Source organism: Tricharina praecox (assembly GCF_024521635.1).
Source record: "Tricharina praecox strain CBS 144465 chromosome Unknown BZA05scaffold_39, whole genome shotgun sequence".
Lineage (NCBI taxonomy): Eukaryota > Fungi > Ascomycota > Pezizomycetes > Pezizales > Pyronemataceae > Tricharina > Tricharina praecox.
In genome coordinates this window covers 57,552-70,103 of record NW_026250441.1, presented here as the reverse complement: position 1 = coordinate 70,103, position 12,552 = coordinate 57,552, and the positions used below count along the sequence as shown (strand labels likewise).

Genomic DNA, 12,552 nt, shown 5'->3' with positions numbered 1-12,552 from the left:
GAACCCTAACCTTAGGCGCAACTACGGACGTACTTACTTTTCGCCTTCCTCTCCGCACCGCTTCTCGACGTTCCTGTTTATCTTCAATCGAAGTAGCAGAGGCCCAATATACCGAGAGAGGGACTTGGGAGGAAGTAGACACTCCCGGGGGTAAATCTCAGCCCGCATGTGCGTGACCGGGGTTTCCCGCACTTGATAGGACCAAAAGCGAATACAGACCCATGACGCTCCCGAAAATCTCGTCCAATCGTAGAGCTGGGGAAAGAGACCGCACCTCTCTTCCTCCCCACTTCTTCCAGCTTAGTCACCGAGTCATGGATGATCGGCCTCATCGCCGGTAAACTGGGAAAGCGTGAGAACTAGGGCGAGAAAGAGGATAAAGCCTATCGACTGGACGAACGAAGAGAGGGGCTGCCGGCAGAGGACATGGAAAACACGGGTGGCAGGGATATTCTCTCTTTCCTTCGCTCTTGTTTTCTGTCTTGCTTTGTTGCTTTCCCTCCTTCTTGCGGGTATTGAACGGGGATGGTTGAGCGGAGAGGGTTGGGCAGGGAGTGTTGACTCGGGGAGAGGGCTGGGTGGAGAGCATGTGATAGGAAACCGGTATCGAGCTCGCGGCCAGCGGTCTGTGATAGCCGCGTGGAAAAGGAAATTCAACCGTCCCAGGACCCCAAGGTCGAGTGTAATGATGATTAAGCAAGACAAAAAAATCTCGTCCGATCGTGCTCGGAGCGGATGAACAGTTGATTTTCTGGTCAAGAAAGATGCGAGAACCGGGAGAGAGAAATCGCACACCGAATTGAAGTGGGTGCTGCGGATTGAGATCTATGTACCGTTTGTTCCTTCGATTGTCGATGCTTTGCACGGGGAGCTAATTGGGGACGTTTAGGAGGTTGAGCTCGAGGACGAGACTGGTTCATACCGGGAGATGTGTGGTGCTCCGGAATGCGCCTCGGAGAGGCTCGGTGTACTGTTTGGTGCTCGATGGTAAATGCGTGGGCATGGATGATTGCTTCCATGGCTTCCGCTGTTCATTTTTTCTTGTCTGTTTTTGTTGAGGGGGGGGGGGGGGGGGGGGGGGGTTTGACGGGGGGGGGGGGTTTGAACGGGTGAGGATTAATAATTTTTCATAAGAGTGGCGTCAAGTAGAATTGTAGACTTGATTCTGATGGAGGCGGAAACGAGCTAGGTAGGTACTTCGGATATTATTGATTGTTCCGTGCTCGATGAACCGATTTGTGAGGTTTGTTACTGCCTGGAAGGAGGTACGAGGTTGATATGTGCTGGTTTTTTCACACATACAGTTGTTTGATACCACGGGTGGTCGGCCAAAAATGTACTTCGATCCACCCTTCGACGGTGATCACCTCTAGTTCAACGTTGACTAGCTGCAAACAAACGTTGACCGTGAAATCATGCGGTGTTTGCTACTCGTTCTGTTACTCGACAACACTAGCGGGATCTGTATGCAAGACTAGATTTAGATACAATCAATGTTTTGGGCCTCGAACTTTTCGGTTTATAAACAACTCCCTTTCCCAACTCCATCCTCCCCTCTCACATCCCCCACTCTTTTGGTCCCACCCCCGAAATTACCATCATAAAAATCAACAAAATAAAATCCACATCAACATGCATATCAACATCCTCAGCATTTTTGGGGCCCTCTCCACGATGGCTGTTTTGGTCTCCACTGCTCCCTCCGGCGGTCACGTATCTTCCGAAGTCAAGCTGCGCGACCTCCCGGTGGTCTCTCGCGCCGGCACCGACCACTCGCCGGTCAAGGACGCCAACACCTTCGGCAATAACGGACCCTCCGACTTCAAGCCATACAACATCACGCTGCCCGCTCTCCCGAGCGCCGACCACTCCGAGAAAGGTGGTGGCGTGGTGGCGACCATCTCGCTCGACACCGAGGAGCCGAACGCCTACCTCGTCACGATCCGCTCCACGTCCGAGGTAGAGTCCACCAGTGCTCTCGGTAAGATCTACTGCAAGACTTCCTGGGCCTCCCCCACCTTCGACGAGATCAACTACTGCATCGGCCGCATTGCTGCGTATGCCTCTAACACCTGCACCCAGGACAACATCGGCGGCAGCAAGTGCAGCACTATGCACAAGTGGAAGGGTGGCGACATCTCCTTGTGCGGCCGCTACAAGAACAAGGTTCCCTGCCAGATCATTGCCGAAGCTTCTATGTTGATCAAGGAGGTCTGTGGTGATTGGCCGAAGAGCAGGGCTGGTGGAGAGTTGAAGTTCAGTAGGGATATTATGGGTGGCAATATGCGAGCTGTGGTTCATTAGATTGTGAATATGGAGGAAAAAAGGTGTTGTGATCGGGGGTACAAATAGAAAAAAGTTGACTGTTTGCTCTATCGACTTACATGTGGAGTTGTGAAGTGATACGTGCCCGTGTTTCTTGAGGTCAACGCGCTCATAAGCAAAGAGGAAAGAGCAGAGATGGGGAGGTTGACTGTCGATTCTATAGACGATGATCAGCAAAGAAGAAGATAATCCGCCGGTACCAGCTTAAGTCCCCCCCTCCTCGTTTGGTGTTCCCCGCAATGCCCACCAACATTGATGCCCACTGTTAACCACATTCATTCCTCAGGCCGACAGCTCCTCCTTCACTCCACCATACCATCATACTAATTCAGCAAGCCATGGAATGAAACTCGCGGATGATAATCTCTTAGGTGGCTATGGGCACTCGCAGTTCAAACCCACACAAATCACACCTCTTCAGGTCCTCACATATCCCCTTAGTCAGACTCGTCGTGGTATCATCACTCGGATGGCTGAAGAGCGAACAGGATCTCCGGCAATGACGTCTGGAGCCGGGAAGATCGTACACTACAGGAGTCACCCACGCAGCGATTAGCGCGGCAGCCGTGTGGGAACAGATATTTTGGTGCAGGAATTTTGCAGTGAATTCGGTGCGGTCACTGGCTTGGTGGCAGCGCTTCAGTACACATGCACATACATACATACACGATTCCAACAAACATCACAATTCGACTCGGGAGATCCCCAAACACCAATATCCCCACACCCGCATCATGATTTCAATATCCGCAAGATCTCCCGCCTCTCCGTTCCCCCCGGCCGCAATAACCTAGCTACGTCCTCCTCCGCTTCGAATTCTTCCTCGCGGCGTCGCCCGCCGCAGCCCATAGGCAAGACAGGTGCATGCAACTATCGGACCCGCAGACGGCCTTCTTTGCGCCCACCGGCGCGGCAGGAGTGCCGGAAGCACCGGGAGCGCCGGGATTGCCGGGGGTTCCGCGAGTGCGCTGAGCGGCACGGTACTTCGCGAAGACTTGCGCGTCGGAGGCTAGGGGGTGGGTTGGGTTAGTTTTGGTTTTTGGGATGGGAAGATGGGTGGCAGGATGGGCGCACCGATTATTCGTCGAGCGGCGGCTTCGAGAGTGGCAGTAGGGGACTGAGGTCCTGCTGGTGGTGCGTGGGGCGGTGGTGGGGGTGGGGGTGAGGAGGACTGTGCGGACATGCTGTAGCGTGGTTGGGAGCTGGGGGTTGTTTTGAGGGAAACAAACGTAGTTATGGCGGGGGAGTTGTGGGGTGGTGGGGGGTGGGGGTGGTGTTGTTACGGGAATGGGAGGTCCTTGAAATGAAGGATAAACAGCTATCCACCACCACAACTCATCGCTCAGTTCGCTGCCTTGACTTGAATAGGGGCTCGCTCTACGGGCATAGAGACCTGTGCGGGCGGGCACTACTCGGCGCCCTGTGCGGGTGAACACTACTCAGCGGACGCTACTCCAGTGATATCGCGATGTTTGCTCGAGAGCTACCCAGGTAGTACCAGAACCCGATGGTATCGTGTGAATGCTTGTACTTTCGTTCCCTTCGAATACGGCCAACGGGAAGTAGGCTTTCTAACAGAACATCACCCGTATTCACGAAAGTATTTCTCTGTAGCCATATCGCCACCTAGCAGCTCTGCAGAAATCGCCGGTAGGGGCATACACCGAGCCCATCACCGGCACCAATACTGGAACAACATCGTAAAATCGAATCCATATCATTCCATTCGTTAAATGCAACACAGTGCATATCCAATATCCAAGCGAAAAGGAAAAAAACTCATCTACAATCTAATCCACGACCAACCCACTCACCTCCCTGCCCTGGACCCTGACGCCGACCCTCTTGCGAACCGCCACACTCTCGACTTCCCACCACCGTACGCCACTCCTGACCATGACGAGTCCCACCTGGTTCGTGCGGTGTCCCCGAACGTTCCGCTGAATCCCGTCGACAACCGGCGCAACAACCCCCTCCACCCCCGTGCCGGCAAGGAAATCCTCGACAACTATGAGACGCACGCTGGGGTCGTCGGGGATGTTGGCGATTTTGTCGGCGAAAGTGCAGCCGCCGCGTTTAACGACGATGATTGGGGCGGTGTAGGGGAGGGGACCGGAGCAGGCGGTCGAGGAGGAAATGAATATATCGGCGGCGTCGAAGTCCGAGATTGGGGTTGCGCCCTCGCCGCGAGAGATGACTGCTGGGATAGCGTAGTCTTTGCTCAGAGAGGAGAGATATGAGGAGGCGGTGGGGTTGAGGAAGCTCAGGAGGTCATGCAGGATGTTGCCCTGCGGAGAGGGAACGGCATGGAAGGTCAGGTGGAGCTCCAGGACTTCGGTGTCCGGGACGACGTCGAAGTTGGTGTCTTTGATACCGTCAATGAGATCGCGCGAGATATAGACGAGCTCTTCACGGCCGAGGTGGATGCCGCTGACTTTGTTGATACGCAGTGCCTCGGTGTCGGTCGAGTCGATGAGGGAGAGGCGTAACGCGTTGAGCGAAAGGATCCGGACACCGTTGGGGACGCGTTGAATCTTGGGGGTGAAACGGGAGAGGATCGTGGACGTGGCCACTCCGTTGGGAGCCGCGAAGCCTTCGGGGAAGAGGAGTTCTAGCGAATCGCGGGTAGGGAGTGGGGCGCTAGTGGCGTTGGGTTGTATCAGGTGAAGCGGGAGAGTGTATGGGTAGAAGGTGGAGTTCGTTGGTGAGACATAAAGATCGCCCGGGTCGGAGGAGGAGACGGTCGAGTCGGGGATCTGTGAGAGGTGCAGCTTGGTGAAGTAAGCGGCGTGGAATAGATCTGGACGAGACGCGGTAGTAGAGAAAAAGCTGGACGACGTCGGCGGAGCGCGACACGTTCTCGGGGGTGGGGGCGAAGAGGAGGTAACTACGCAGGATGGACGTGGCAGGATGATCGGATGCCCTTCGGTGGTGAATACCCAAGGTGCATCGAGGGTGTGCAAAGGATTTGCTGGAAGGATGTCAGCTATGTCGCTTCAAGCACATGGGCACAACCAACCTTCATCGAACAAGAGAAACAAATATTTCCACGTCTCGCTCAGCCAGAAGCTCTCCATCCGGTTCTGTTTCTCGCCGGTGCGGACATCCTGCAGGCCCGCCCAACCACATCTCGCCCAACACCTGCGCTTCAAATCGCGCATCGCCATCTCGCCCACATGAAGCCAGAAGGGATCCTTAGTGGCTCGGTAGAGTAAATAGGTTGATTCAACAAACTCCGGACGACCTGGATACCACGACAAGCCACCTTCGATCGTTGAGAGTCGCGTGTTGAACCGTTCTGGAAGGGCATTGTATCGATTCCACAGCGCAGAATAGACAAGATTTCCCTTGACCGCTAGATCTAGAGCATCGTCGTCTTCCGAGGCACCACCAGCTTGCGACAGTGTCCCGGCAAAGAACCCGCCCAGCGAATCGATCCACGCCCCGCCTTGTATCCCCACACCAGTGTTGACATGCACATTGTTCCACCACGTCGCCGGTTCCCGCACGAGCACATGTCGCTCGAGCGCGGTGCGCGCCTTCTCCCACACGTCCAGAAAGTAGCTCTCGTCGGCATTACCCGCTAGCAATACATAGCTCTTGAACGCGTACTCGAAGAAGCTATCCACCCCCGCGCCGATCCCCGAGTTCGCGCCTGTCCACAGTCCGCTCTCGGCATCCACCCCAGCGCCAACGAGACCAATCGCAGACCTCCGACTCCAGATCGCGTCGAATGCCTTCTTCGCCGCCTCCTCGAACCTCGGATCTCCCGTCAACCGCGACAACGTAGTAAACTCCAGCACGAGCGAGCCCGCGCCCGCAGTACACGTCTCGGTAATCTCCTCGTCCGGCCGCTCCCGTTTTATCGACTTTGGATTTGGGTGTCGCCAGAAGCGTTCAGACGGATGCTCGGGTTCGCTGTCCGGATCAGGGTGGTACTGCGGACAGCCGAGGATCCGGTTGTAGTACCGTGGGTTCTTGATGCCGTGCGGGAGTCCGTGACGGAGGTTGATCCGTGGGTACGGGATTCCCGTCGGCGATTTCGTCAGTGCGGGGAGTAGTCGCCGACCCAGGTCCTCCGCAAGGTGCAGTAGCTCGTTGTTGTAAACAAATCCCGTCTTCGTCTTCCCCTCAAATTCCTTCGGCAATCCTGGGAGCGATCCAATTGCAAATAAATGTGCCGACAACAGTCCCCCCAGCCCGCGAATCGTAGTCTCAAACACTTGCACTTTTGCATCGATATCGAACCCGCGCGTATTCCTGTGCCTGCCTTGAAACCTACCCCACGACGACGACGCGTTCCTCCTGTCCGACTCCTGGTCTTTCGGCTTATTATACCTGTCAACGTCAGTCGTCCCCTAGCCGACATCAGAACGGAGCGCTCACCAGTAGATCCGCACCAGCTCCTCCGCCGTCTCCCAGAACCTCTGGGCCTCCACCTCATCACTCGCCGCCATAACCGCCATGGAACTCAGTGCATCAATCGCGGTGAGCGAGAACTCTCCCATCGCATCGTTCGTGCCAATGTCCTTCGGGTTCGCGCGGTCGCGGTGGTGCGGGATGCACGTAAGGGGTTTAACCTGCACGCGCAAGCTCGCCGTCAGTACACTTCCATCCCTACTCATCCCTCGATAGGACATGCTTCCGTACTTCATCCTCCGGAAACGCAATCTCCCAGTAACTATCCCACCCATGGCGAAACATCGTCCTCGCTTCCTCCCTCAGGGCGAGCTTTCGCGTCGGCGTCATCGCCGCGGTAGTAGTCGCGTGACATAGCAATAGAAGCAGTGGTAGTAGTAGCGTGTATATTCCGGGAGGCCGTGCGTGGTCGGCCGAGGAGAATGGCGGGGTCATGTCGGTCGTGGATGTAGAGGTGGCATGCGTGCGATGTAGCGATGATGATCAGACGGGAGGGGGACACGCAGAAGGTGAAATCTGGCGATAACTGTGGCACGTGAGGACAGGGATTCTGGGTGATCTGCTCAAGCTCTCTATTCGGCGGCTATAGACTCTATGGCGTATCTGATCCATCTAATCATCCGTCCTGATAATTCGCCATATGCTCTCGCACAACGCGGTTCCTCCTACTCCGGCGTCTTTGATTCGTCTCCTGCGTTCCCTCGTCCACCAACGGTGATCAGAGTCCAGCTCCTTATTCACGTGATCGAAGTACAGCTCCCATTCACGTGACCAGAGTCCAGCTCCTGGTTCACTCGACGATCTCCCTCGTCTGCAACCCTCCGATGCCACCCGACACGCCTTGATTCCTCGTTCGCTCCTCGTTGACACGATCTGCAGCCTCCTCGAGACTCGTCTCCCTATTCATGAACGTTGGCCTCCTCGAGAAGCTCTCCTCGCTGTCTCCATGCTCGTTCCCCATAACCTCGTTCTGTTTCCCGACCAAACTCGACGTATCCAGCAACTGCAGGCTGTAGTGGCTGCCTATCATGAACAGCGAGACAGAGACGGCGAGACCGACGCAATAGAACACGGCAATCTTCGCGCATCAGCACCTTACGCAACAGTCTCCGGAGCGGACAACGAACCTTAGAATCATCACCCCACACGCTCCACCCGAGCGGCGAGATAACATGCACTGCCAACCCGAGCGTATAAAAAAAGATCGAATAGCTCAGCAGCTGCACGGGCACCTGCAGGACGAACACGATCTTTATATCGGGCCTTCCATTCCTGTCGAGCAGGGCGCTGTACAGACTCGCGTGCGAGCCATGCGTGGCCAGGATTCCGCCCAGCCCCGCCACCTGCTGGAACGCCACCAGCACCGACGTGATCACCATGCTCAGCGAGACGTACCAGCACGCGCGCACGAGCCAGTGCGCGGTCGGCACGTCGGGCCACGAAAGCGACGCGGTGACGCACGACGCGAGGAGACCGCCCTGTAGAGTAGTTACACCATCAGCACCCCGAATCTCTACTGCTCCAGCCAAGGGACTCACGATCAGCGACGCGAAGTTCAGCTCCGTCTGCTTGTGTTCCAGCCACCGGGTCGTCGCGGTACTGGGTGAGCCCGCCAGCATCTCGATCGTCCGGTACGTCTTGTACCATGTGTACCCGGCGATGCGGATGAGGAAGAACATCGAGCGCGAGGGGGTGTAGTACATCGTCGCATCGGCCGTTTCTGTTGCTACAGGTTGCGACATCTTTGGAATGCGGGCGGCGCGGGGTTTTGAGGATGGGACGACAGCGGGACGGTGGCGGGGCGTGACGGCGGGGCCGGGCAGGAACTAGGCGGGGGTAGTGCGCGATGGGACGGAGGATGCTGCTTGGAGGATGGTCCCTGAAGAATCGCAGCCTCCGGGTGGCGCGCGAACACTTCACCAGCCAGGTCCCTGACGAAATGGGCGCTTGCGGCTGGGTAATGGCATATGCAGGAGTGGACTATTAATAGCATACTGTACGCCATACGTCATTTGAAGCTTGTATCAAGAGCCCTTACAGAAAAATTACACCTCAGGAAAGAAGATATCGCTGCAGAAAAGAAGCTATCGCTGAACCGCCGTGATCATGTCGTCGATGATATGGGGATGGCACTACTACCCATTACAACGGCGTAGCCTGTGTGTATGGACTAGTAGTGTACGCCCGGGCGAGCCGGGCCACTACATAAATGCTAGAATGTAGGAATGAGGCACAGTACATATGGCCGGAGTCTGGGCGGACAGGTTTATTTCCGCAACGTGTGTTCTCACGAGGCATCGATAGAGTATCTAGACAATGGGCGCGGAACGCCCTTCTCAGCCCGATCTACCCCGTTCACCAGACGGCCAGCCTCAACTAGCCAGGCTGTACTTTCCCGACCAAGCGACCGGCGGTGGTTTCAAGCTTCAACACCGCGGCTCCCTTGCCGCCGCTTCACCGCCTGTTCGTTTCATTAGGCTCATATCGACGTTCATGCAGAACCATGTCCGATTTCTCGGAAACGGGAACTACCTATGAAACCACACATACCGATAATCGGAGCGTTCGTGACCAGTGACATCCGGTGCATGGACTTTTGGAAAATGTTCCAAACGGCGGGACGGCGGGACGGGCCGATACTAGTATGCACATAGAGTCACGTGGCAAAGCAGTGTTCAATCTTCCATGTGACATTCGTTGGTTGATCTGGATACATCCTGATTCTGTAACAAAGACGGCAGGCCATAGGGGGCTTTGGGGAGGACGGCTGGCAAGTGGGGGGAAAATACATTGTTTCACCTTTCTGTGTTGGACCGTGACCGATCATGACAGAGGACCTGTCCCCCCAGGCCGCCGCTGGCCCGCAGGTGTTAGTTACTATTAGCGCGTCGCGGCACCAATATCACCCACCCTACGCTAGAGTAGGTGGAGTAAGAGCGACAATAAATAAAGGAAATCATAAAGAAATCTGCACTTGCACGTTGATGTTTCTCCCTGGCTGTCGAGTCTCCGCACCTGTGGAGTCGCGAGCTTCTTCGTGGTCCTGTTCATCCTCACGGTCCTTCAAAAACATACATGATATCATAGTCATGTATTCAGACGTTAGCAGCCCTCTCCCGTTTCTTGAATTTAGCAGGTGACCACAGGTGATTTCCCAACTAGCACACAGGCGGTACTTCTGGTGTGTACCGGCGGTGGTCTTTCAAGTTTCAACACCGCCGCCTCACCGCCCATTCACCTCACTAGGTATGTTCATATCACGATGACACGCATGTACCCGCGGGTGTTCGAGTACCCGACCGAGTTCGTGCCCGAGGCTCCGATCCCGAGCGGATAGATTAGTCAGATCATAGCGTTGCCCGCCCGGTCGAGCAGGTACACGTCAAGATCAAGCGAAGGACCGTCAAGGCGTCGATAGTCAGTCAGTCATGCAGCAGGACTCGACGAATTATATCCCATGATCGTTCCCGCTATTAATCTATTTGCGCACTCGCCCCACTCCCCTCCGTCCCTCACTGCGGCGCCTTCGCCTGCAAAAACCCCGCCAGCCTCCTCCCCCACTCCCTATGCACAGTACTCGTCGGATGGGTCTTATCGAGCCAGTAGTACTTCCCAACCGCAGCAGTACAATTCGCATCCACGAACGTCTCCCAATCCCCGTTCCCATTATACTGCCTGTTCTCATACGCCGCACAGAACTCATGCGTATTACTGATCCCAAACTCGGTGTAGCGATCGAGGACATCATCCGCGACCTCCCCCATCCCGAACGTGAAAACCACGACGTCGTTCGCGGCCTCGAACTCCCGCGCCCCCTGCGATAGAAGGGAGTTGTACGCGGTATTGTACACACCGAGCGCTGCGCGCTCGCTACCGTTCAGTGCCTGCGACTCCGGCGAACGCGTCATGTCCGGCACGTCGAGCAGGAGGAAGTTGCGTGCGCCGGAGGCGTACATCTGCTTACTACCTATCAGCCACGGCGCCGTAGGTGCCCGAACGGGGGGAGAGCGCACCCGTTGCAACTGCACAAAATACTCCCCGACAACGCTCTCCACCTGCACATCCGATTGCCATCCAAGGCGGACATCATTGATCCCGATCCACACTGCCACCAGCGTTTCATTCCCAGTCCACCCTTTTACGAGCGGTAACCACTCCGCCAACTGCTCGTTCAGCATCTTTGCCGTCGCCGGCCCGGCGACCAGGTTGCGCGATACGGTCGCTCCGCCTGCGGCGAGGTCGTGTGTGAGTACTGTGTGCTGCGCGTTGTAGGTGCGTGTGAGGTACGCGAGCCAGTTGGGGCCGTTGGAGGAGGGCCGGCCGGGCGCGGGGACGCCGAGTGGGTTGCTGGATGAGGGCGCGGGAGAGCTGCCCGGGACGTAGCCGATACGCGTGAAGGAGTCGCCGCTGTGGGGGTTAGCTGGTGGCGCCCGGGGCGGGTGAGCGGCGGCAGGGAGGGGTGAGTTACAAGACTATCATGTGCTTCAGACCGCTCCAGCCGGGCCAGGTGCCTGCTGCGGCGACCAGCGGGAGCAACGACGCGGCGGCCGGGAGTATTGACAGGAATATGCGGGAACTTGGTCGCATTGTTATTTTCGTCCGGTATTTGGTGAGTGCTTCGACATGGGCTCACGCCGCATCTTATACATACTGGCCTATCGAAGCAGGCACCAAGTATGTCAGCAGGCACCGACCATCGATACCCCGCCGGTACCCTGCTGGCTGGGTCTTCCCAAATATGGGACGAAACAGCTCGCTGGTGGCATTATCCCAGCAATAGCAACGGGCACTCGTATACTAGGTCGTATACTAGTACAGGTATTAGTGACAATACCGGGTGCAGCAGTAGTGCTGAGTCCTGCGCGTGAAACGATCGCCCTGCTATTTGCTACCTATTTGCTATTTGCTATTTACTCTAGTACCGATGCCCCAACAGTTAGTTGGTACCTCGCGCTTCACCGGGCTCTCCTCTCATCCTATGACCGTAAGCTGTACCTACTATAACTACGGATCGGCTCGAGTTTCGTTTCTTCTAGAACAAAAGGAAATGAAAGGAGAAGGGAGGTAGGGCGCGGATTCTGCAGGGACAGATGGACAGGTACCGTAGAACCGTGGGTAGGGCGGATGGTCACGGGGTCACAAATGGTCACTCGTACTCGGACTCGTGGCCGTAGGCTGCTAGTAACTGAAGATCTCTCTCTAAGTATAGGTACTCCACAGTATTAGTGTATCTGGGTCCGGGAATGTCTGAGCTGTGGTCGCCGTAGTCTACCTAGCACCAACCATGTGTGGATAGCAAGGCCATAAGTATGAGCCAATAAACCGATTCCCTCTCTCGCTACCAGACGGGATATTTCAGGACCCATGTACTAATACCGACAGCTCCAGCCTCCATCGAACTGCGCATTCGAAGTTTCCGACTGTCAGCGTAGGTTCCCGGTGTGGCGGGGAGCCTGGGGGTACATGTGCCATAGCGAATTACGAGTCCTGCTCGAGTGCTATTTCCGCTTGGGGAGGATTTCTGCCTGGCATACTGTGCTACACATAATAGTCAATACTCCATACTCTTTGCGTGCGGTCGTGCGCGTCACTGCTCGCCCAGTGTGCAGGTGCCGGGAGTCGGATCTCTGATCACGTGCGTGGTTGGGACTGTGGCTGTGGCTGTGGCTGTGGCTGTGGCTGTGGCTGTGGCTGTGGCTGTGGCACTTGCCGGTATTTTGGATGACCATTGACAGGGCGGGGAGACTGGAGGAAGTGTTACATAAGCGAGTACAATGTAGCTACACGAGCGGAGGACCGAAGCATAGG

At 56.2% G+C, this 12,552-nt stretch overlaps 4 protein-coding genes across 4 annotated transcripts; 1 reads left to right on the top strand and 3 right to left on the bottom strand.

The window, feature by feature from the left end:
- Window positions 1–1,632: 1,632 nt before the first annotated feature.
- BZA05DRAFT_422508 (uncharacterized protein) lies at window positions 1,633–2,304 on the top strand (the record flags this gene model as incomplete). Its single annotated transcript, XM_051485793.1, has 1 exon — window positions 1,633–2,304. The coding sequence occupies one exon, from the start codon at window positions 1,633–1,635 to the stop codon at window positions 2,302–2,304; it is 672 nt and encodes a 223-aa protein (XP_051335129.1).
- Window positions 2,305–3,954: 1,650 nt separating this feature from the next.
- On the bottom strand, window positions 3,955–7,212 carry BZA05DRAFT_359909 (glycosyl hydrolase family 47-domain-containing protein). The gene is made up of 4 exons (XM_051481478.1): window positions 6,976–7,212; window positions 6,712–6,905; window positions 5,345–6,663; window positions 3,955–5,296 (listed from the first exon to the last, which is right to left on the bottom strand). The coding sequence occupies exons 1-4, from the start codon at window positions 7,177–7,179 to the stop codon at window positions 4,116–4,118; spliced, it is 2,898 nt and encodes a 965-aa protein (XP_051335128.1). The 5' UTR covers window positions 7,180–7,212; the 3' UTR covers window positions 3,955–4,115.
- An 82-nt stretch (window positions 7,213–7,294) lies between these two features.
- On the bottom strand, window positions 7,295–8,680 carry BZA05DRAFT_412112 (uncharacterized protein). Its single transcript, XM_051485068.1, has 3 exons — window positions 8,283–8,680; window positions 7,872–8,222; window positions 7,295–7,822 (listed from the first exon to the last, which is right to left on the bottom strand). The coding sequence occupies exons 1-3, from the start codon at window positions 8,484–8,486 to the stop codon at window positions 7,535–7,537; spliced, it is 843 nt and encodes a 280-aa protein (XP_051335127.1). The 5' UTR covers window positions 8,487–8,680; the 3' UTR covers window positions 7,295–7,534.
- A 1,487-nt stretch (window positions 8,681–10,167) lies between these two features.
- On the bottom strand, window positions 10,168–11,335 carry BZA05DRAFT_462066 (uncharacterized protein). The gene is made up of 3 exons (XM_051487698.1): window positions 11,213–11,335; window positions 10,758–11,151; window positions 10,168–10,700 (listed from the first exon to the last, which is right to left on the bottom strand). Exons 1-3 carry the CDS (start codon window positions 11,329–11,331, stop codon window positions 10,257–10,259), a joined length of 957 nt encoding a protein of 318 aa, XP_051335126.1. The 5' UTR covers window positions 11,332–11,335; the 3' UTR covers window positions 10,168–10,256.
- Window positions 11,336–12,552: the final 1,217 nt, after the last annotated feature.